Below are 23,803 nucleotides of genomic sequence, written 5' to 3' on the forward strand. Positions count from 1 at the left end.
CCACTCAGAGACCGAGAGCTTCACACCCTGCGTGCCACCCTGTGCTGGAGTAAGCCCAGGACAAGAAGCATGTGCACCCACCCAAAGTGTTGAAGTCACCTTTCATGGATTTATTTAGGACATAGCTAGTTTCTTCTGTGTCCATTAAATGACAGAAATATTCTTTACGTCTTTTTTTTTCTCCAATTCATCTAGGACTTCAAATTCGTACAGTTCACACTCCCCAAAAACTGCTCAGAACGCACAGGAAATTCACAATTTCTCACTTTTATTTGAAGATGTTCGTGTTACAAACGCAAATAAATAAAAAAAAAAAAACTAACCATAAATGCAATAAAACAGACATGAGTAGTGAGCGATACCCTGTGACAAGAGACGTTGATACACAAACACGTCAATATTAGTCCTTTATAAATAGCTTGTTGTCGGCTTCTCGGAACAGACGTGTCATCTTTTACTGTTCCAAAATCATAAGGTGTGTAACATTCCCGTGCGGTACAGCATGTGCAGCCGCACGAATACTGGAGTAATACAGTACGCTGCTGGCAAAGTGATTCTGTGCAGACACACAAGAAGTCAGTAACAAGAACCGATATCACAATCTGAAAAACTGGCACCACTCAAGGTTAAAGGTTTCATATCCCTATATAAATGTATATATATATATATATATAATATAAATTCATCTGCCAGTGACCGTCCCAAGTAACCATGGGCTTCACAACAACACAGACTGCCATCTTTATTACATCTTTTCACTGTAAAGCACTCTACATACATATCAGGACATAAGGAAAGACATTTATAACCATTAATATGTTAATGTTACACATCAATAATTCAGGTGAAACAGGTCAAATCCATATTCAGTACACAGAACAAAGTCAAGGGTGAAAATAAAAAAATAAAATCAAAGTTTTCTAGACAATAAGCGTTACACTAAAGTTGCAGCTGAAAAAGTTGACCTATATTTGTCATAAGCTACTGTGCAAAACCCACTGTGTAACTACGATACATATTTACAGAACAGCATCCGAAGTACAATGACCCGGAGAGTAACACCATCCAACAAAAATATCTATTTATATATATACCTATAAATATATATATATATATAAATATCTGTAAAACTATACAAAGAAATGTGTCTCTGTGGGTAGACGGGGGAATGAGCCCGAAGGTACACAAAACAAAAGGCTGCATCTTCTACAAGCATACATTTAAGGCGATTTTCTACCTGCCCAGCGTAAATCGTGATTTTGGCTGGGGATGGAGGAGTCCATGGTCAGTGTTAGGCTGGAGGCATGGAACACCCACTGCGGGGCCACAGCTGTGTAACGTCATCAGTGCTGCTGTCATCACCCCGCAGCTCGCCCCTTGCTGTCTGTCTCAGTGCCGGGTAACCTCACCCCACCGCCCAGCAGTGTGAGGAAAAATCATCAGTGCAGTTCATAGAGGGCCTGTTCCAGCTTCAACTTCTAGGACCACTGTTCCTTCTGCTCCACACATCTATCGGGAATAGCTCAATTCATTGTACCTAAATGTCTGAGCAAGCTTTCAACACAACTGGAATGGCAATGGGGTTCTACAACCTGTACCATGTGAATTTGCACAGAGGTGTCTTCTGGGAAACAGGATTCAGCAGAAGGGGAAATTGGCAGCCAGTACAGGCTCTGGAGAGGGCAAAAGGCAAGAAGGGCAGACACATTATGTGGGAAGACAGTGGCATCCATCAGCAGAAGGCACGAGCATCAAGAACCTCATATCCTAAACTCGCCCCCACATGTCTGCACTACCGGGACCATCTACTCATCTCCACAGCCAGTAATGCTGCCATATTGTAGTTGGGATTCTTTGCAGCCTTGCTTCTTCTCTTTCCCTCTACAGTCACAGAAGAGATAAAAATAAAATAAAAAAACTACAGTACGTAAACAAGAGTCTGTAATGGGCCAATGAAAACGTCGCTCCCCGCTTAGCGTTCTAGGTCTGAAAGCTCACACTACTTATAAAATAATTTGTTATAAAAAGAAAATCATATATATATATATTTATATTTTATAAAAGAGCTTTCATTCTTCATCTCTCCACATACAGGCAAGAAACTTGCTCATAAACGCTAAAGTGTGAACAGCTACCCTGTGGTTTTTCAAGAAGGTTTGAAATGCAGCGAGCGGCGTTGGTTTGGAAATGGTTTTCTGCCTAGCAGTGCCCCCCTGAGGTGGTCAGGAAGAAGCATTGTTATTATTATGCCCAACAAAAACTAGACTGTGCGACTGTGTCCCTCCCTCCCCATCCTAACTCGCAGCCCCTCTGGAACCGTTCAGTGAAGGAGAGGGAAGTGACAGGAGGTAGGTATTGGAGGTTACACTTGGGAGTCTCCTAGGCTGGTAAATTCTTCCGGAGAGGTGTGTTTGTCAGCATTGCTTTCTGTGCCCTGCCTGAAGTCAGATGCAATCTCATCGAAGGTGCGACCTTTTGTCTCAGGCACTTTGAAGAATGTAAAGATGAAGAAGATGATGAGAAGGACTGTGAAGATAACAAAGACGTAGGCACCGCAGAGTTTCTGCAAAAGAAACAAAACACAACGTTAAAGGCAAGGAGTTGACCACAATTTTTCTTTACTAACTAAAAGCAGATACTGGTACATTAATATGGATTAATCATGTATAGATGTTTATGAGAGAAAGTAGTAGGTGTGCTTTATGATGTGCAGAGGTTAGTGTGCAGGAAGGGGAGGAGTTAAGCATTCACTTTAGGGGGAAGGAATGCTATGAAAAAAAGCACTACTCACCTCTACATACTGGAAGCCCATTCCCACAATAAAGTTGGAGGTCCAGTTGGAAAGGCCAGCAACTGCAATAGCTGCAGGGCGAGGACCTTGACTGAAGAGCTCAGCAACAATGAACCATGGGATTGGTCCTGGTCCAATTTCAAAGAAAGCCACAAAGCCAAAAATGGCGACAATGCTCAGGTAGGACATCCCATTCACGCTGTCCTGTTGGTGGCAAAGACAATCATTTGTACTTGAGGGATCTTGTACACATATCAGTTATGTATACACCTCTAGATGGGCTCAAGTGTTTCATTCTATTATCAGCTGTCACCTACCAGTAACGCAAGAGCGATTGTCATCAATATAGCACATGCTGCCATGCCACCCAGTCCAATAAGATGGAGAGTACGTCGTCCAGCTCGCTCAACCACAAACAGCTGCAAATCAAGAACAGAACTTGTGAGATAGACCCTTAAAAAACTTCCCATTTCAGTGATTTGTTAACTTCAAGCACTTTGAATCTCAAGTAGATCTAGATCAGAACATTTTTAGAATAAACATAGGAAGACAGTGGAGGATATGCCATACACAGGCACATAAAGCTTTTTGGCACTGAGCTGAGTATTGTACTCACCGAAACAACAGTAAATGCTGTGTTCACAATTCCAGCCCCAATGGTAGCGTAGATTGGTTGCTCAACCTGGGCCTTCTCGAATATCATAGTCGAATAATAGAAGACCTAAAAGGAGGAATAGGTGGTGTTTATTGCTGTGCTCGAGGTAAGGCTTTTTCTGCAACAGGTGAAATTCCAGAGAGGGCAGAGTAAGGGCTATTTAAGACATAGCTCTTTTCTTTTATATTATTATTTCTTGCCTGGTAAAGAATCTGATGTCTTAGGTCACCACATCTCTATGAGACTTACCGCATTAATACCAGAGAGTTGCTGCGACAGCTGTAGGACAATAGCAATGAAGATTGGCTGGCGATATAGAGGAGAACGGAACAGCTCTAGTATGGTGACTTTCTTCTCCCTCATCATCTGTCGACTCTCTTCCTTCATCTCCTGCAGGTCAGTGGTCACATCTGTGGTGCCGCGAAGCTTCTTCAGGACTGTGGACAATGAAATGAGATGCATTAAAGTCTAAATCATGAGGACCATGAAGTTATAGGTTGACATACACACGGAGATCATATACTCTTAGGTACTCACCACTTTTTGCTTTGTCTTCCTCATTACGGTTAATAAGCAAAAACCGAGGACTCTCAGGACAGAAGGGCAGTGCTGCACACTGGATGAGGGCAGGTACAAAGATGCATCCGAGAAGAAGTGGCCATAAACTGTCATTACCCATGATTGGTTCCAAGCCGAATATCTGCACAGAGAATTGGAGATGTTAAATCCTTTTGTATGGAGCAAAAATTACATACATCAAGCAGCACAGCTGGTACCTACCTGGGCTATGAGGATTCCAACCACAACACCCAACTGGTGCAGTGTTCCCAGAGCCCCTCGAAGAGATGTGGGGGCCACTTCTCCAACATACATAGGCACAAATCCAGTAGTAAGACCACAGTAGAGACCAATGATAAACCGGCCAATAATCAGCATCTCAAAAGAATATGCCATCTTGGAAAAGCCCATAAAAATGGCAGCCACAAATGCCAGAATATTAGCCATCAACATGGAATTACGCCTACAGAGAAGAACAAGAAAAAAGATTCAGTCATGCCCGGAGGATGCATAAACAGTCATGAAGACTCAGCCAAACTTCTTGGATTCATTTCTTTATTATGGTCTGAGGGTTTGGTATCGAATGCTAGCCCATCACATTCATCTCCATCTATGAGAGGGGCTTATGTAGTAACCTGGAGATGATGAGCGTTATACTACATCTGTGTAGATCTGACGAAATGGCGAAGGTAAGGACTAACCTGCCAAATCTGTTCACAAAGAGACCCACGGAAAAGGAGCCAATCATGCCTCCGACTGAGAAGATGGCCACTGACAAGGACCACAGGGTGGTGAGGCTGGCGTCTGTGATCTCCTCCCCATACCGTGACATCCATGTCTCATTGTAAAACTTCTCAATCACCTAAAACAGATCAAAATTGTGAGGATTATAACAGGAAATAGACATCTCTCTGTTTATTGTACTTTGTACAGATTGCATGGTTGGCTATGTGTTGTGTCACCATGTGTTGCGGCTCTTTTGCAGCAATGTTATACAAGACATGCTAACAGGAAATAGTCAACTTGTGGCGAGAACCACATGGATTGTAAGGTAAATCTAATATTGCAGCCCCTGTGCTGTAGACCTCATGTGTGACCAGTCATAGCCTGCCAAAAGACAGTAGGTACCAACATGGAGAAAAACTTGTGAAGATTGTGATAGATGACAGAAAACTAAAATACAGACTGCTTGGGCAAGGATCATGGAAGGGGCACTGTGTAACCCAGAATTAGGAGCTTGACTGACAACAAAGGGCCACAATTTTAGCGAAGACTGGACTACCAGAGTAGCACAGCCAGGTACTGTGTATATATACTGTAACTGCCAAGCTTGGGCTATGCATATTTTGCAAATGCCATATTGGTAAGATGTGTATATGCTGTAATGCCAAGCTTTTAAACCGTGTATATACTGTGATCACTAAGCTGGTAAACTGTGTATATAATGTAACCATCAAGTTGGCGAACTGTGTATATATGATAACTGCCAAGCCTGTGAAGTACACTCATACTATATTCAATGATCTGGTGAACTGTGTTTATACTGTAACTACCAAACCTTTGTTTACATTGGACTATAAGTTGAGTACATGTCTCCCACTACTTTTCTGCAACATTTTTCTCCAATGTGGTCACTGTTAGCCCTTCACCTTGCCAAGTACTCCCCCTCCCTCCAGCACCACTACTAATGTATATGTATATACACAGGTGGTAGTGCGCTGTACTTTAGTACTTTGCAGCCGAGAGCCCTGGCCCTGATACTTTAATATTTAATACATCTGTGGGCCACTTTTCCATGTTCTCAATTGTGCAGTCACGTAGACACCTGGTTAATCCAGCAGATGTCTCTGTGGCACCTTGTTCCATGCCCTGCCTCCTGGGTTTATGCTCAGATCTTATTACTCAGTTTACTCAGCTGATGTAAACGTAGGCGAGCCAAGCAATTGTCACCTGATCTGCCCGGCGCTGGGGTGAGCGGGTGCATGCTGTCAGGCACAAATTCCTCTTCTGTACACAATGCTGAGTTAGGAGGGTGTGTAGGGCAGCGGGCAGGCGATTGGCTGCCACGGCAGGCTTAAATGTAAGAGCCACAATGTCACCAGCCCCCCCCCCAGTGCCCAAAATACCCGCTAAATGTCACCCTGTACATCAATGACACGTAGTGGCAGAAGGTATTTAGGCATAACCTTTAGGCATAACACTGATGATGGGTTAACCTGGATGCCAACTACTAAATCCATAGGAAGGCACGCAAGTAAAATATAATAACACAGTTGAAAACAAGCTTAAAGGAATATCTAGCATGTCAGTAAGGAGGAAGGGGTTAATTCCGGAGATGCAGATCACAATGACTCAGCAGCCTGTGTCTGCGCCAGCTCCTGGCACACAAGGAGGCGGCCGGCACAGACCAGACACTTCAGTCTTGCTAGTGTCATGTGTATAGACGGACATTGTGTGGGCCGCAGTGCCATCCTTACATAACAGAGAAGAGCTGATAGGCGTGACTGACCTCTGCAGCCCTTCTCAGTGGATGAGGGAGGCTCAATTATATGGAAAGAGTTAACAGCAGGCTGGGACCTGAGCTGGAATGCCAGGAAACTATGCAAAGTTACCTAAGAGCCAGCCGGAGCTGTAGCCCTGAGGCCCACACGGGGCCCAGGTGTTTATTTACAGGATAAGAGTCCACACTCGGCAGACAATGTACTACAACGGTGAGGTGTGGCTGGTTCCCAGCTAGCCAGAACTATCCTTATCCACCCCAGTCTAGTCTGCCCAGTGTCACGCTATGGGCAAAGCCATAACAATGACATTGATACCGCCAACTCTTACTTCTAGTTTTATGGCTTACATATGCAAAGCTCAGTGCACAAAGGATGGCAGGCTGTACTGAGGGCACAACTGCTTTATTATTAGAGGTTCAGGGAGGCCTAAGATAATTGTGAATGTTCAAAAAAAAAACTGATTTGGTTTTGGAGATGACCTTGGAGTTATAAGTAGCCTGCAGTTGGCATTTGGAAAGTTTTTCCTCCAGCTTTACCCTGCAGGAGCGAGTTTGCCTGACCCCTACATATGTGGTGAGGCGGCCTCTTGTGCAACCGAGAGATGCAGTTTTCAATTACACATAATGTCAGGGCCCCCTCCCTCTCACCTCCGAACATCCTATCCCAGGGCTTTGAGGATCTACAGGAATATGATGTGTGATGTAATAAATAATATATATATATATATATTATGATATACTTATATATTATAATTCTATATGCTGTATAATATATGTTATATAAATATGGTATATAACGCGAAAGAAGAGCTCATTCCTTTTCCATGACTGTGTCCCCATATTCTTGGGTTGGTCGCTGACGTCCCAGCAGGAATGTGGTTAACAGGATGAGATGTCGGCCCGTGAGCAGGTAATCTTCTTAATGAGATGTACTATTTTAGGCCTGACTTGCCTGCGTGTCTTGGAGTCTTGTTTATGTCTTACATCCGCCTCTCCTGAGGTGCTTGTCTATAGGCTGGAATAGCTCGCCCTAGATAACCTCAGAGGACTCCCAATAGCCCATATGCTCCCCTGTGGGACGGGCACAGCCACGTATGCAGTGACTGTACAGCCAGATTCCATATCGTATTATTATAAGAAGCACTGGTGGGACTGCAGGGTCTGGGTGGGGTATCAGTATGTGGAGGTACAGCGCGGTTCAGTCACCCCAAGTCCCTTACCTTCTGTGGTGCATTAATTACTCCAGTGTTGTACCCAAACTGCAAAGATCCGAGGACAGCAACGCTCACAGCAACCATCAACCGCAACGTCATCTGCAGAAAACACAAAAGAAATATATAACAATGAGTACAAAGGGCTAAAGCAGGCCCAACAAATAACACCTCACATCTCTATAATAGCAACTTGTATATACTATGTGAGGCTGGTAACTGAACTCTTGTATTACAGTACATAGAACTGGAGTATTACTTCTTTACAATAATTCGAATTGCTGTTTTACCTCTATATTGTACACAGAATTGCTATATTGCCACTGTAAAATACATAGGATTTTTGTTTTACTTCTGTTTAGTATAAAGAATTGGTGTTTTACCTCTGTATAGTACAGAAAATTGGTGTATTAACTTCCTTATAATATGTAGAATTGCTGTGTTACTTCTGTGTTCTACATAGGATTGCCGTATTACCTCTGTGTTGTACCTAAGCATATTTGGGAGCTCATTGCTGTTGTCACCTCCTGTATATAGGAGCTCATTGCTGATGTGACCTGTATATAGGATACCATTACTAATACCATCTGTTGTATATGGGATTTCCATGATGATTGGCTTTTGGAGGTGGTTTTAATAAAATAAGTAGGGAATATTTCCTGAGTTAAAATGTTTTTTTTCTATAGTCCTGCAAATTGCACAAATAATACTGTAAATTATCCCATAAAGAATAATTTAAGACAGGGTGGCTACAAAGTGGAATTCTTAAAAATGAAACCGGCATATGCAAATGGTGACCCTCTCTTCCGAAACAGAAGTAGAAGTCTGAATTCTGTGCATATTGCCCAGAGATGCCGTTGTGATGTAGTGGTGGGACTACCTTCAATCACTGCAAAGGCAAAAAAGGCATCTAAAGCATGGGGAAATCTGCTTGTCCAGAGCCTGCCTGGCAGCTGTGGCTCCTGTCTGTACAATCGGCGGTTTGTTTAGGGTCTGACGTGCCCAGAAGGTGAAGCCTGTTTACGGTCTTCCTCAATGAATCAATTCTTTAAAAAAAATAAAAAAATAAAAAACGCACCTCAGCTGAGAAAGGTCCTAGTGTTTGCTAAGCAGCTTAAATACCTTCCTGGGGGACCAACGGCAAGGACAAGGGGAGGAGAGCAACTCAAAGTCCTAAAACCTGGCTGGAGCATAGAGCTGAGCTGAGAAGCTAAGGGGTGTAAGAAGGGTGTACAATCACACAAAAATATCATCATCAGACTCGAAAACCTTCAAAGTCATCTCTGATGCTGGGTGACACATTTATGCACATACTACTTCTTCTGCCCAACTCTAGAGCATATGCTCATATACTATGTAGGAAATGTTCCAATATGTTCTCTAAGAATAGAGGTCCTCTCAGTTACCTCCAATGAGAAGTAACTAGCTGGAGGAAACCACAGTTTAAGAAAAAGAAATCATCTTTCAGATTAAATATATGGAATTGAAGGGCCTGTAAATAAGTGAACCTTGGAGGAACAATTCTATGACTTCTATGAAACCATACACAGAGTTTACAGGATGGAATGCGTGGCCCAAGGGGGTGAATGGATAACAATCCTAGATACTAATTCCTGGGATGGCATCACGAGGGTCACAGAACAAGGTTGATGATGTCACATACTCTGGATGTAGCAGGGCAGCCCCCACATTTGTAAAGGACACATAGAATCCCCTATGCCAGTGGACAAAACTTCCAGAAATCTCAGACCATTAGGAATATAACTCCAATATAGAATGTGACATCTGGTGCTATCTACACCGGTCAGCCTCTGTCTCTGTCACACCCTTCTTTATACCGACATTTTCTTCTAATAAGTGATTAACTTTGAAGACTTATTCTGCTGGAAATGTTACAGAAGTAATAAAGGAGCGTATGTGCGTATATCCACCAGTCAAGGGTAAAAACAACTGAGAAGACTCCAATGCTACTGTGCTTCTTGCTGTAGTGTCACACAACCACAATCTATGTGACATCTTCCATCACTCCTTACAGGTGACACTGGAAGGCAGGCCTCTAAAGAGGCCATGGTGGTAAGCAGTCCCTGGAGCCTGTCCGGTGACGTATGTATATTTCCTCGTTGTCACTATCTCAGTAAATCCCGGCGCAATGCCACAAACCACCCAGACAAGAAAGGCAACAAAGCACCAGGAAATACGAGAGGAGGCCTTTAAAGGACTATGTCTAGGATGAAACCCTGGAAATTTTAGTTAGTTATGGTTGATATTATCCCTTCATTCTTGGTTCCTGTTTTGCTCTGCTCCATTAAACTGCATCTATAATGGATAATGTTACTGTATTGTCTATAAGTTTAGAGATTACTGCACAAAGATGTATGTGGGAAAAAGGGTCCAAAATCAAGACCAAGCGATTTTCAACGATAAAGAATAGCAAAGAAGATAGCTTATCATTAACCTGAAATCGTTCACTATATTACACAGAAAGATAGCCGTTAGTTAGGATTTTTACTAAGATGGAATGATGTGGAATTACACGAAATCATTAGTGAACAAACCTGGAATGCAGCGAACGATTAACGATGATTTTGGTGTCAGCACCAAACGAGCAGTGAACGATTTCTCGTTGGTCGTCTGATCACTGCCTGCATTTACAAGTCAATGTTAAAACATTTTGAATGACAATCGTCCTGTGTTATAGGGCCCTAAGTCCCTTTGAATTGTAGAAACCAACACTGACCATCATTGTACAGGTCACCCAATAACTAGTAACCCAAACCACTAAACTACTGGTCAGAGGAGAGGCCTGCAACACTTGAAGGGCTGTGATGTCACTTGAAGAGCTGTGATATTGTATTTCTTACAAAACCTCCAATCCTTCTGACCCAGTGTCATTCAGAAAGATTGCAGACTTCAACAGAACGTGTATAGATCAGATCCAGAATAATCATTGCAATACTGCAGACAGTGGAGAAGAGTGTAGTGTCACATGACCATGTCCTGGACCAAACCCTAAGAATCAGGAAACCTAAGGCGATGAGGATGGGACAATGGCGTCTTGTGAGCTGGGCGCGGTCCTACCTACAGTGTGTATGGATGTTTTCACTGCATCTCATTGCACTTAAGAATGGATTGTCGAGCTGGATTTTCCAGTTCTGTCTTGTCACATGACAATCATCCATTGTGTACAGTCAGTAAAATGGTATTTATGTAACCCAGTATTTTATAAGCTGATTTACATCTCCTAAATGTGTAGACAGATAACATATATAAACGACATCTCTGTCAGTCGAATGTATAAACTACATCCCTGTCAGTCTTATGTATACAGCACACATGATACTAAGCAGATATGTACGTGCTCCTGTAACAGGATACACAGCACAATCATGTGCTACGCAGCCACACAGAAAACTCCAGTCTTACAGAGAGCTGCATCATTTCCTGAGAAGCCCAGACCCATTTCTGGAAGGCTCGTCCCTCTCCACCAATAGACGCCGCTCTCTTAGGACACTCCTATTCAGTAAATGTATATGATTCACCTTTGTCCTACTAAGCTGCTGCCTGTCGTCATTCTGCGTCTCCTCCACCCTGGCCTCAACTCAAGGCCTCCGGAAGTAGATGCCGAGCAACACTAGCACTAGCCGGAACATGGAACTGATGCCACCGGCTCTATGAACACGTGGTGCTGGCAGTGTCACTGGCCGCAACGATTGCATCATGTATCACACCATGGACAATGAAGTCAAGAGGAAGCCGGCATTCTAGGTCTCTATGCAGTATGGAGCATGTACAGCTATGGTAGTTACAATCACAACCTGGCCTTTATAACCTAAAAGAAAGTGTGCTATCAGTGACACCCATCCTCATCATACAGTGATTTCCCTATATAAAGATGCATCTCACTATTCTGTGTGGACATCCTACAATACAGAAACATGGGTGGATTAAGTCCGGCCTGGGTATTAGTGCCTTCTTGGCACAGAACTGTGTATCAAGACAGACGTGATGCTGAGCTGTATAGCTAGAGGTATAACCAGTAGGAGGAGATTGTGATCCGGCTGTATGGAGCTCTAGTGACATCACATCTGGAATACTGTGTCCAGTTCTGGAGACCTCACCTAAAAAAGGACATTGATAAAATAGAACGGGTCCAAAGACTGCTACAAAAATGGTGGATAGTGTCAGGCATAAAACATACTAGGACTTAAGGATCTGCATCTGTATAGTCTGGAGGAAAAAAGAGAAAGGGGACATGATGGAAACCTAATAAGGTTCAGGAGAGAAGTGTTTTTAGAAACAAACAACAAAAGAACAAGAGGACACAGTGAGAGGTTACTGAGGGAAATACTAAAAGGGCAGACTAGATGGACCCAGGGGTCTTTTTCTGCCGACAATCTTCTATGTTTTTATGATGGATTGATTAAGGGAAAAAGTCTTCAAATCTCCAACGAAATACACAAAATGCAACAATATAAAAGGTACAATTCTGCTGCGGACATCACAGCATCGTGGTCCCAGTATGGCAACAATTGCATTATTCCCATCAAGTGTTCCTAGTCTGTTTCATTGACCTACTCAAAATTTATATCAGAACTTCCCAAAGACTAGATGTGTGATGGGGCAAAGCTGTAATGGGCCTTGGTGTGTCTACTGTCATCTCTGGTTGATAGCAGAAAATAAGTTACGACTTTTATAGGTTTGATGCTGTATCAGTGTCAGCCATTGTCCTGCCTACATCACACGCCTACGTGACACCCTGCCCCAGTCCTTACCATTAAATAATTGTAATGGGTTGAGGAGCAGTATGGTGGCTCAGGGGTTAGCATGGTGGGGGTGCTGGGCTCAAATCTGACAAATCAAAATTTCTGAATGGGGTTTTCTCCCAAGTTTCTCATGGATTTCTTTCAGGCTCAGATTTTAGAACATGGAATTTAGATTGCGATTGAGACCAATGCAAGTGATGACATTCTCTGTACAGCACTATGGAAAATGTTGGCACTATATAAATAAGCTTAACTATTTATATGCGATGTCTCCACAGAAAATATGGAGGACAGAGAGGAGGCAGCCATAGAGAGTGCTGCAGATCTCCAGGCCTGGAATGTCCTTGTGTATAAACAGAGGCTGCTGGGCTTCCGGGCCGGGGGAGGGGTGATGGAGGACACGGCTGGATCTGAAATGCCTTTCAGATGGACATACACCCAACATCCAGGAAGAGGAGAAAGGAAACCTCAAGTGTAAGCAGGAGATACAAAGGCTGGAATGAGCTCCTCTAAAACGGGAAAGGTCAGAGCTGTGCTGTCCAGTGACCTCTGACCTCCTGCAGTTTTTCTGTCCTGGTTTATGAAGCAGACCCCCTCCCCCACAGCCCATATAGGTGGTGACCATAAAAAGAATGCCTCATGCATCCCCCAGCCCTGAAACCTTAAGAACATTAAGGCAAGACAAAGAGCATCCCAGGCCCAAATCCTCCACTGCTGCAGACACTCATCCTGAAGTGGGAGACCGGGTAGGAGCCATGAGCCCCCCAGCAGTGCACAGATGTTACTATAGCTGGCATCCAGCCTTCCCAGCATCAGTTCATCCTTCTGTTCCATCAGATACTGTGCGGATTATGCGTAAGAAGTATCATATGAGACCATAAGAACTGATGCAGTCGCATGTGGCGTAAAGTATAAAGTTCACCGTTTTGGACAATGTCCCAATATAAGGGGAAAAAGTTTAAAGTAAGTGTCAGTAATGGACACCAAGTAACTGGTGGGCCAGATGGGGAGGTCCTAATACAAAGACACATTAATGTATTCATTCAATTCTGATTGTTTTCAATCAACAAATTTTTAGGTAAGTAACGTAGAGGTCAAATGACCACAGATGTTCCCCACCGGACAGACCCTGGGGTATACAGTTATTACGTGTCCACTATTCCACTCTATGATGTCCCTACCACATCCAGCTAGGTTACCAGGAGACGGTAGTCCTCACATTGAAGTGACCTCTAACTTCACCGAACTTCACCAGCCCCCTCCCCCCAACCATTTACTTAGATAGTACCCAACCATCATCACTACCCTCATCATCACCTCATCCAATGTATGCTCCCCAACATACAGGAGAATGGATCTCATCATAGGGGTGTACCCCCTTAACCTTTATCAATGATAAATTGCCTCCTTCCACTCATAGTAAGCAGATGGTGACGGAGCATAGACAGGGTTGTGACCCAGTTTCTTACCTTGCCCCCAGACTCCATGGTCCCCCCGCGTGTTATATCCCAGACAGCGAGGTGTTATAATCCTGATTGTGCGCAGTCTCTTCCTCTGGTTACAGTATATCAGTCTGTCTGTGGTTACAGTGTGTCAGTCTTCTCTGTAGTTGCAGTGTACCAGTCTCTCTCTCTCTTTCTCTCGTTATAATGTTTCAGTCTTTCTCGGTGCTGTGTCTGCTCTTGGCTCCAGGAGTTTTATAGGAGAGGTGTGTATGCCCATCGCTGCCACCATTGGCTGTACAGACTCTTGACGTCCTAAGCCACAGCCCATAAGCAGCACACCCCCGACAAACCCCCACCCTCCTCTTCAGCCTGAGAACAGTACGCCTCCCATCCACAATACTGTATACCCAGCATTGTACAGACTGTATATCCGGCACTGTATACACAGCACTGTACACCCTGTATAGCCAGCACAGTATACACTGTATATCCAATACAGTACACGTAATATATACACCACTGTGCACACCGTATACTTGGCATTGAACACACTGTAAACACAACACTATATACACTATATCCAGCCCTGTATACACACCACTATACATACTGTATACCCAGCATTGTGCATACTGTGAAGCCGACACTATATACCCTGTATATCCGACCCTGTGCACACTGTATACATGACACTGTACACACTTTATATCCCACATTGTAGACACTGTATATTCAGCACTGTGCTCATTGTGTACAAAACACTGTATACTTAGCTCTGTACACACCATATACTTGAAACTGAATACATTGTGTTATAGTACTTTACAGAGTGTGTATACGTATACAGAGTATACGTTGCAGAGCACTCCCAACACTTTATACCCAGCACTGTATACTTGTACAGAACACATTGTATACCTGAAATTGTATTTATGGTGCCCTGACACAGTACACACTGCATACACTCTGAATACCTGGCTCTGTACCCACTGCATTCTACAATATACTCGGCACTGTACAAACTGTATAATGACAGAATACACAGGATGGGGGAAAATTAATCAAACTGGTGAAAAGCAGAATTGGCTCAATTGTCTCTAACAACCAATCAGATTCCACCTTTTATTTTCCAAAGAATCTGTGAGGAATGAAAGGTGGTAGCTAATTCTACTTTACACCTTATATACCTGGAATTGTGCACAAATCATACCTAGCACTACATACTGTATTCTGTATTCTTAGCAGTACACCCTATATTCCCAACATTTGATACAGTGGGCGTCATATTACGGGCTGACACAGTGAGGACCCTTTAATATTGCTCAATGCCAGATACAATAAAGGCCCCCATATACTTTTTATTAAAGTCAGCTTAACCTGCTGCTAGCGGTGTATGGGAACCTCCCGGGTCTCTGCCATAAGATGATTCTGGTGGAAATGTTGGGGTCGGGGGTGATGGATTTTCACTGCCCAACCCCTTTATTCCTTGAGAGATAAGTCGGCCAGACCAGTCTGACAGCAGCTTCCCCATAGGGAATACATGTGGATGGGGAAGATTGGAGAGATAACAGTTGGCCGAATGATCGATATTAAAGCTGTACAGTGGGGTAGATGGCACTTTGTTAAACAAATGTATTGAGTTTTGATTTCCTCTGTGCAACCATCTAATCATTGTTGAGAGAGAATGGAAAATAAAAGAGTCAAATGCACTAAAAAATGTTATTTGTAAAAGATTGATGTGTCACTGTTACCTTTGCTAATTCCATTTCTAAAGAATCTATGCCCACTTCGTAAGAATATCGTCCCCATCAAGTCCTCACTCCCCAAAAGCTCAGGAAAAACAGAATTGTGATGTAAGTAATCGCTACGATGACTGGACCGAGGTGTGACTGTACCACGGAGTCGGGAGCAAATGATCCAGCGAAGCAGCAATTCCAGGGAACCAGCCTGGAATTGGGGATGGAAAAATGGAAGCCAAGTTCTGTAGAAAAGGAGGTTTTATAGAGAAAAAAGGAGCCGGAGCCGAATGTCCGCACTGACGGCTTGTAAGAAATGTAGCCTGTAGGCTGGAGTTACCAATAATACTTCTACATTGGAACATTCAAATATGCTATCCATTTTAAAAGGTCATTCAACCACTTTAACCCTCTTGTAACCTTTTTTCTGCCTCTAACTGTTGGAGTCTTTTGGGCAGCGCTAATATTTATGGATTAGCCACGCACCATTTTTATACTTAGACTAGCCTTATCCCTATGGGCCCCTACCTGGGAGCATCCCGTTGGCTTCCAGCCCTGCATCCCTGCACTCTCCACCAAAACACCATATCCTGGCATCTAAAGACCTGGTACCCATTTGGGTGATATACATAAATCCCAAGGGGCTTGAAGGTGAGCACCCCATCAGCTCCTTATTTGACTTGTTTGTACGTTATCACACGAGGCGTTCCTGCCTTGTCTAGCGGTGTATGGAACCTCCTGATTCTCTACCAGCAGATCATATTGGTGTAGATAGTGGTCGGGTGTGATGGATTTTCACTGCCCAACCCCTTTATTCTTAGATAGATAAGTCGGCACCAAACCAGTCTGACAGCAGCTTCCCATAGGGAATACATGTATAGTAAAGACAGGAGGTTAACCTTATAGTTTCCCATAGACTTTTCGGCAGTGCTAAACATTCATGTGTATGGAAAGGGTGGTGAAAAAGTTTTCTTTAGTAATTGATTGATGTGTCACTGTTACCTTCACTAATGTCAATTTATAAAAAATTTATGCCCATTTCTAAAGAATATCGTCCTCATTAAGTCCTCAATTCTCACAAGCTGAGAAAAAACAGAATGTTGATGTAAGTCATTACTACTATGACTGGACCGAGGTGTGACTGTAGCTGCGAAGTCCCCACAGAGCTGGGAGAAGATGATCCAACCAGGCAAGAATTTCAGGGAACCGTCTTGGAATTGGAGATGGAAAAAGGAAGCTGAGTTCTGTTGAAAAGGAGGTTTTATAGAGAAAAAAGGAGCCGGAGGTTCAGATGTCCGCACTGACGGCTTGTAAGGAATATAGGCTATAGGGTGTAGTTACCAAAAATACTTCTACATCGGTACATAGGAATAGGCTATCCATTTTAATAGGCCGTTCAACCACAAGTGTAACGGTCATTTAAAACATTTTTGCAGAAATCAGTAGTACAAGCAATTTTAAGAAACTCTGTAATTCTCTACTCAAAAAGCTGTTTTGCAGCAGTTCTTATCTGTTCATTATCAAGGCAAAGTCATCTACATTACAGAGGAGCAAAACAAAGACAGGTTTGAGTACTTTATAACCTATGGAGGGGCCAAAGTGGATGAATGAACAGGAAGAGGAGAGAACCAGCCCGTGCAGTTTGGAGACACTCACATAAAATGCTGGATTCACAGGTTAGACTGCTCAGTGCTGGTCTGGGAACTTAGTGAGGTAAGATTGCAGAATGTTGTGTTGTGCTGTCTCCTATACACAGGCGGTTTCTCTCCTATCCCTGCTCACGCACCATCCTTGACCCCTCCATAGACCATAGAATTTCTCTGTTTTGATAATCCAAATAAAACTGAAAAAAAGTTAAAAACTCATATCTGTCTGAAAACAATACTAATAGAAATGAAAATGTTTCCTTCACAAGACGAGCACAAAAACAGCTCTGACAAGAGAGCAATGCAAAACAAAAGTCTTGGAATTTTGTGTTTTCATTACACCAAAGTAATAAACAAACAAAGGTTTGGTATAACTATTGTCGTACTGAGCAGGAGAGTAAAGTTATAATGTGATTCATATTGTATGGTGAACACGTAAATTTGGAATAAGAAAAACACACAATTGCATTTATTCCATTTTTACTGCCCCCCAAAAAGTTTTTCAAACCTGAAAATGGTGTCTTTAAAAAGTACAACTTGTCCCACAAAAAACAAGCCCTTATATGGTTGACAGAAAGGTAAAGTTGCAAATGCAAGAAGGAAAACAGTGGAAAAAAATGGACGATAATGTCCCAATTGGTTTGGCCATCTTTATCCATATATGACTGGAGGATTACGATCTTTGGTGAGCCCTAAGTTACCCAAAAATTACTGGCCGCCTACTCTGGTTGAAGCTTCAACATCCACAAATATGTTTGAGGAATCTTCAAATATTTATTACATTTCTTGGCCAATGCTCAATGTTCTTCTGATGTGTTCCAAGTGGCTTCTCTCTCTAGACCTAGGTGGATTCTCCAGAGCTAGGTGGCTTCTCCGGACCTGGGTGGCTTCTCCAGACCTGGGTGGCTTCTCCAGAGCTAGGTGGATTCTCCAGACGTAGGTGAATTCTCCAGAGCTAGGTGGCTTCTCCAGACCTGGGTGGCTTCTCCAGAGCTAGGTGGATTCTCCAGACGTAGGTGGATTCTCCAGAGCTGGTTGGCTTCTCCAGACCTGGGAGGCTTCTCCAGACCTAGGTGGCTTCTCCAGACCTGTGTGTTTTCTCCAGACCTAGGTGGCTTCTCCACACCTGGGTGTCTTCTCCAGACCTAGGTGGCTTCTCCAGACCTAGGTGTCTTCTCCAGACCTAGGTGGCTTCTCCAGACCTAGGTGTCTTCTCCAGACCTAGGTGGCTTTTCCAGACCTGGGTGTCTTCTCCAGACCTAGGTGGCTTCTCCAGACCTACAGTAGGTGGCTTTTCCAGATCTGTGTGGCTTCTCCAAACCTGTGTGTCTTTTCCAGACCTGCGTGGCTTCTCCAGAGCTAGGTGCATTTTCCAGACCTAGGTGGCTTCTGCCCTTTTTCTTTATGTTGATTTCAGGAGGTGAAAGGACCATGGCTTTCGATGACTGATGAATTTCTGATGACTTCTTAGGCCTATCTTATGGTTTGTACAGAGATTGTATACATACGTAACAGTGAATGTACACATAACTCTCCAGCTTCCTGCAAGTCTTCTAAAAATAAGTGTGTGGGACTAGACGCATCTGCAGCATGGCCCTTGTCCCTGACGTGAATCTGTCCCATGACATCTGCTCCGTCTAGTGCTGGAACAGGATGAGCCCTCCTGGAGGGGACAAATTCTCTGTAAACTGACAGAGAAGGGGGGCCCTGGACGCTGAGATCACCATATCCAGCATTGGCGTCTGCAATGGTCTCCATGTAATCCTTGGGTGCACCATCCTTGGTTTGCAGTAAACTTCTCTGTAAATAGATAGATCCCTTTACTCAAAATATAGCTTTTTTTTTTTTTGCAGTACCACCAAGTAACCCCCATTACAGTATGTCATATATTAGAATGACCAATGTGGAGGTTAAGGATGTGTGGAGACCCAGGGCATAGGAGATCCACCCTGGGCCTTTCACCAACTACCTAGTATAGATATAGTATGCTATATATACAGTCAGTAGAAAGTATTTGTTGTACGATGAGATCCGTGTCATATAAGGACACCTCTAAGTACATCACTGTGGTGGCTCTGCTGTGTCGTAGGGTGGGCTATGGGTCTCGTGTACTGGGCCTGGCTGTACCTGCTACCAGGAAAGCCCTAAGGTAGAAATCTTCAAGGAACAAGAATCCCCCACCCCCCACCCCCCGGTTTGATGATGTACAGGAGCAGGTAGAGCCAATCTCTAGGGACTATGTAGATGTTGTGTTTCTTCATCCGTCACTAAGCAGCCATGCAAATCAATAATAAGCGAAAGGTGACCCAGACCCTGTGCAGCCAGCGGCTATTCATCGTGCTGTATATGCATGATCAGCAGTCCCATGTCACAGCAACATTCCCCTTACATCAGCCTCCAGCAGGGAGACGAGGGGTTATCCCCTATCCCCCCCCCCCCCCAGGTGTGTGAACTCAGCTGGAAAGGTAGTAACCCTGCAGCACCTCAGGGGTTAAGTGTCAGTGATGGAGGATGGGAATGTGTATGTGACTGGCAGCAGGTACCAGCTCTGTGCTGCTGGGGGAGGGCCCAGGGCCACACGTCATGTCTCGGGGGATGTGACTCATCCTGTCATCTCATCTAATGAATACCTGAACCGCGCATGAATGTTCTGCCCTATAACGCACCATACGAAGCATCACTCCCATCATCCCTGACCAGGAGCTGACACTCTAATCTCCTATCACACACACAGTGTATCATCACTCCCATCATCCCTGACCAGGAGCTGACACTCTAATCTCCTATCACACACAGTGTACCATCACTCCCATCATCCCTGACCCAAGGAGCTGACACTCTAATCTCCTATCACACACAATGTATCATCACTCCCATCATCCTCCCTGACCCCAGGAGCTCACACTCTAATCTCCTATCACACACAATGTATCATCACTCCCATCATCCTCCCTGACCCCAGGAGCTCACACTCTAATCTCCTATCACACACAATGTACCATCACTCCCATCATCCCTGACCCAAGGAGCTGACACTCTAATCTACTATCACACACAGTGTATCATCACTCCCACCATCCCTGACCCCAGGAGCTGACACTCTAATCTCCTATCACACACAGTGTATCATCACTCCCACCATCCCTGACCCCAGGAGCTGACACTCTAATCTATCACACACAGTATCATCACTCCCATCATCCTCCCTGACCCCAGGAGCTCACACTCTAATCTCCTATCACACACAGTATCATCACTCCCATCATCCTCCCTGACCCCAGGAGCTCACACTCTAATCTCCTATCACACACACAATGTATCATCACTCCCATCATCCTCCCTGACCCCAGGAGCTCACGCTCTAATCTCCTATCACACACAATGTATCATCACTCCCATCATCCCTGACCCCAGGAGCTCACACTCTAATCTCCTATCACACAGTGTATCATCACTCCCATCATCCCTGACCCAAGGTGCTGACACTCTAATCTATCACACACAATGTATCATCACTCCCATCATCCCTGACCCCAGGAGCTCACACTCTAATCTCCTATCACACACAGTGTACCATCACTCCCATCATCCCTGACCCAAGGAGCTGACACTCTAATCTACTATCACACACAGTGTATCATCACTCCCATCATCCTCCCTGACCCCAGGAGCTCACACCCTAATCTATCACACACAGTGTATCATCACTCCCACCATCCCTGACCCCAGAGCTCACACTCTAATCTCCTATCACACACAGTATCATCACTCCCATCATCCTCCCTGACCCCAGGAGCTCACACTCTAATCTCCTATCACACACAGTGTATCATCACTCCCATCATCCTCCCTGACCCCAGGAGCTCACACTCTAAGCTCCTATCACACACAATGTATCATCACTCCCATCATCCCTGACCCCAGGAGCTCACACTCTAATCTCCTATCACACACAGTGTATCATCACTCCCATCATCCTCCCTGACCCCAGGAGCTCACACTCTAATCTCCTATCACACACAGTGTACTATCACTCCCATCATCCCTGACCCCAGGAGCTGACACTCTAATCTCCTATCACACACAGTGTATCATCACTCCCATCATCCTCCCTGACCCCAGGAGCTCACACTCTAATCTCCTATCACACACAATGTATCATCACTCCCATCATCCCTGACCCCAGGAGCTCACACTCTAATCTCATATCACACACAGTGTATCATCACTCCCATCATCCTCCCTGACCCCAGGAGCTCACACCCTAATCTCATATCACACACAGTGTATCATCACTCCCATCATCCCTGACCCCAGGAGCTCACACTCTAATCTCCTATCACACACAATGTATCATCACTCCCATCATCCCTGACCCCAGGAGCTCACACTCTAATCTCCTATCGCACACAGTGTATCATCACTCCCATCATCCCTGACCCCAGGAGCTGACACTCTAATCTCCTATCACACACAGTGTATCATCACTCCCATCATCCTCCCTGACCCCAGGAGCTCACACTCTAATCCCCTATCACACACAGTGTATCATCACTCCCATCATCCTCCCTGACCCCAGGAGCTGACACTCTAATCTCCTATCACACACAGTGTATCATCACTCCCATCATCCCTGACCACAGGAGCTCACACTCTAATCTCCTATCACACACAGTGTATCATCACTCCCATCATCCCTGACCCCAGGAGCTCACACTCTAATCTCCTATCACACACAGTGTATCATCACTCCCATCATCCTCCCTGAACATAGCCTAATACTCCTATCTCACACAATGTACTATTTCTATGGTCTCCAACTCCAGTGGCTACACTTTCTGTAACCCTCCTATATAGATGTGTTACTCCCATCATCTGGTGCAGTATGCTGAGGATGATGAGGAGCAGTGCTCTAGAATTGCCCTGATTTATGAATGATATAAGCGAGTGGCGTGCACCATGTCAGTATCTCACATCCATCAGCTTCTATTACACATAGTTACACATAGGGATGACCACTGATCATGTGATGCTAATGAGGTGTCAATTATCATACACACCTGTATTAGTCACGTCATGTGACCACTAATCCTGCCTATAGATGCTGCCCGCCGCTCTCCATCCAGATCACACTCAGAGGGGGATGAGACGTGGTTCAACCTCAGGACTATATGTGCCCACCATCCTAAATGAGGCCCCATTTCTATCGTATATCCAGCACAAGGTGCAGCAGGCCTGCTTGTTCCGGCATTGTCCCTGCTGCATCTCTGTATGTACTAGTACTGAGCTGTGTGGTAAGGGCTTCCCCTTCTCCCCTCTCACAGCATTCAGACACAGAAAGAGAGAGAAAGTGCAGCTGCTTCACTTTCCTCCTTTAGGCCATGTTCACACTGAGGAAAAGGAAGTTGAATCCTCGCTTAATTTTATGCATATTCCGCTTGAAATTCCGCCTGTAAAATATGTGCAGAGCAATGTCCCATGGTGTTTAATGGGATTTCCTCTGTGTACATGGCCGAATTTACACACAGAGGGGGGGATTTATCAACGGTAAAAGTTCTGTTTTTTTGCGTAAAACGGGCAGATGCAAATGAATTTATTCGCAAAAGTCTTTTTGCTTTTTGTACACGGAAAAATGATAAGGAAACCTACGCCAGCTGAGATCTGGTGTAGGTTTCCCTCCGTGCGCTCAGGATCTGCGTACTGTAGGCGAGGCAGGAACATTTTTAAGCCCAGCACAAAACACCGGACTTAAAAAATATCCTCTGGAATGTTTTACCGCTTTCTGCCCAAAGAATTGACTTATCAGCCCTTTGGGCGGATTCCACTAGGGTTATCCCTTAGAAGTCATTGAGGCTTTGAATTATCGCACTCCTAAAGAAAGACACAGGTCTAATCATACATACATACATCAGTCACCATCTACACTGGGCACTAATCATACATACATACATACATAAGTCACCATCTACACTGGGCACTACATCATACATACATACATACATACATACATCAGTCACCATCTACACTGGGCACTAATACACACATACATCAATCATCATCTACACTGGGCACTAATCATACATACATCAGTCACCATCTAAACTGGGCACTAATCATACATACATCAGTCACCATCTACACTGGGCACTAATACACACATACATCAGTCATCATCTACACTGGGCACTAATCATACATACATACATCAGTCATCATCTACACTGGGCACTAATCATACATACATACATCAGTCATCATCTACACTGGGCACTAATCATACACACATACATCAGTCATCATCTACACTGGGCACTAATCATACACACATACATCAGTCATCATCTACACTGGGCACTAATCATACACACATACATCAGTCATCATCTACACTGGGCACTAATCATACACACATACATCAGTCATCATCTACACTGGGCACTAATCATACACACATACATCAGTCATCATCTACACTGGGCACTAATCATACACACTTAC

General features: G+C 44.2%; 1 protein-coding gene across 2 annotated transcripts in view; it reads right to left on the reverse strand.

The window, feature by feature from the left end:
• Positions 1-254: 254 nt before the first annotated feature.
• The window catches only part of SLC2A1 (solute carrier family 2 member 1), a 79,770-nt gene continuing 56,221 nt past the window's right edge, over positions 255-23,803 (reverse strand). The window contains exons 1-10 of one of the 2 annotated variants that reach the window (XM_069948776.1): positions 13,948-14,167; positions 7,725-7,817; positions 4,706-4,866; positions 4,227-4,467; positions 3,984-4,146; positions 3,696-3,883; positions 3,408-3,512; positions 3,109-3,210; positions 2,792-2,995; positions 255-2,563 (exon numbers count right to left, since the gene is read on the reverse strand). In XM_069948776.1, the coding sequence (XP_069804877.1) occupies positions 2,363-2,563; positions 2,792-2,995; positions 3,109-3,210; positions 3,408-3,512; positions 3,696-3,883; positions 3,984-4,146; positions 4,227-4,467; positions 4,706-4,866; positions 7,725-7,817; positions 13,948-13,965 (1,476 nt within the window). In that variant the 5' untranslated portion in view covers positions 13,966-14,167 and the 3' untranslated portion in view covers positions 255-2,362. Of the gene's footprint in view, positions 2,564-2,791; positions 2,996-3,108; positions 3,211-3,407; positions 3,513-3,695; positions 3,884-3,983; positions 4,147-4,226; positions 4,468-4,705; positions 4,867-7,724; positions 7,818-13,947; positions 14,168-23,803 lie in introns of those variants that run through there. The other variant, XM_069948775.1, reaches the window with a different exon arrangement.

Source organism: Dendropsophus ebraccatus, chromosome 12 (assembly GCF_027789765.1).
Source record: "Dendropsophus ebraccatus isolate aDenEbr1 chromosome 12, aDenEbr1.pat, whole genome shotgun sequence".
Taxonomy (NCBI): Eukaryota; Metazoa; Chordata; class Amphibia; order Anura; family Hylidae; genus Dendropsophus; species Dendropsophus ebraccatus.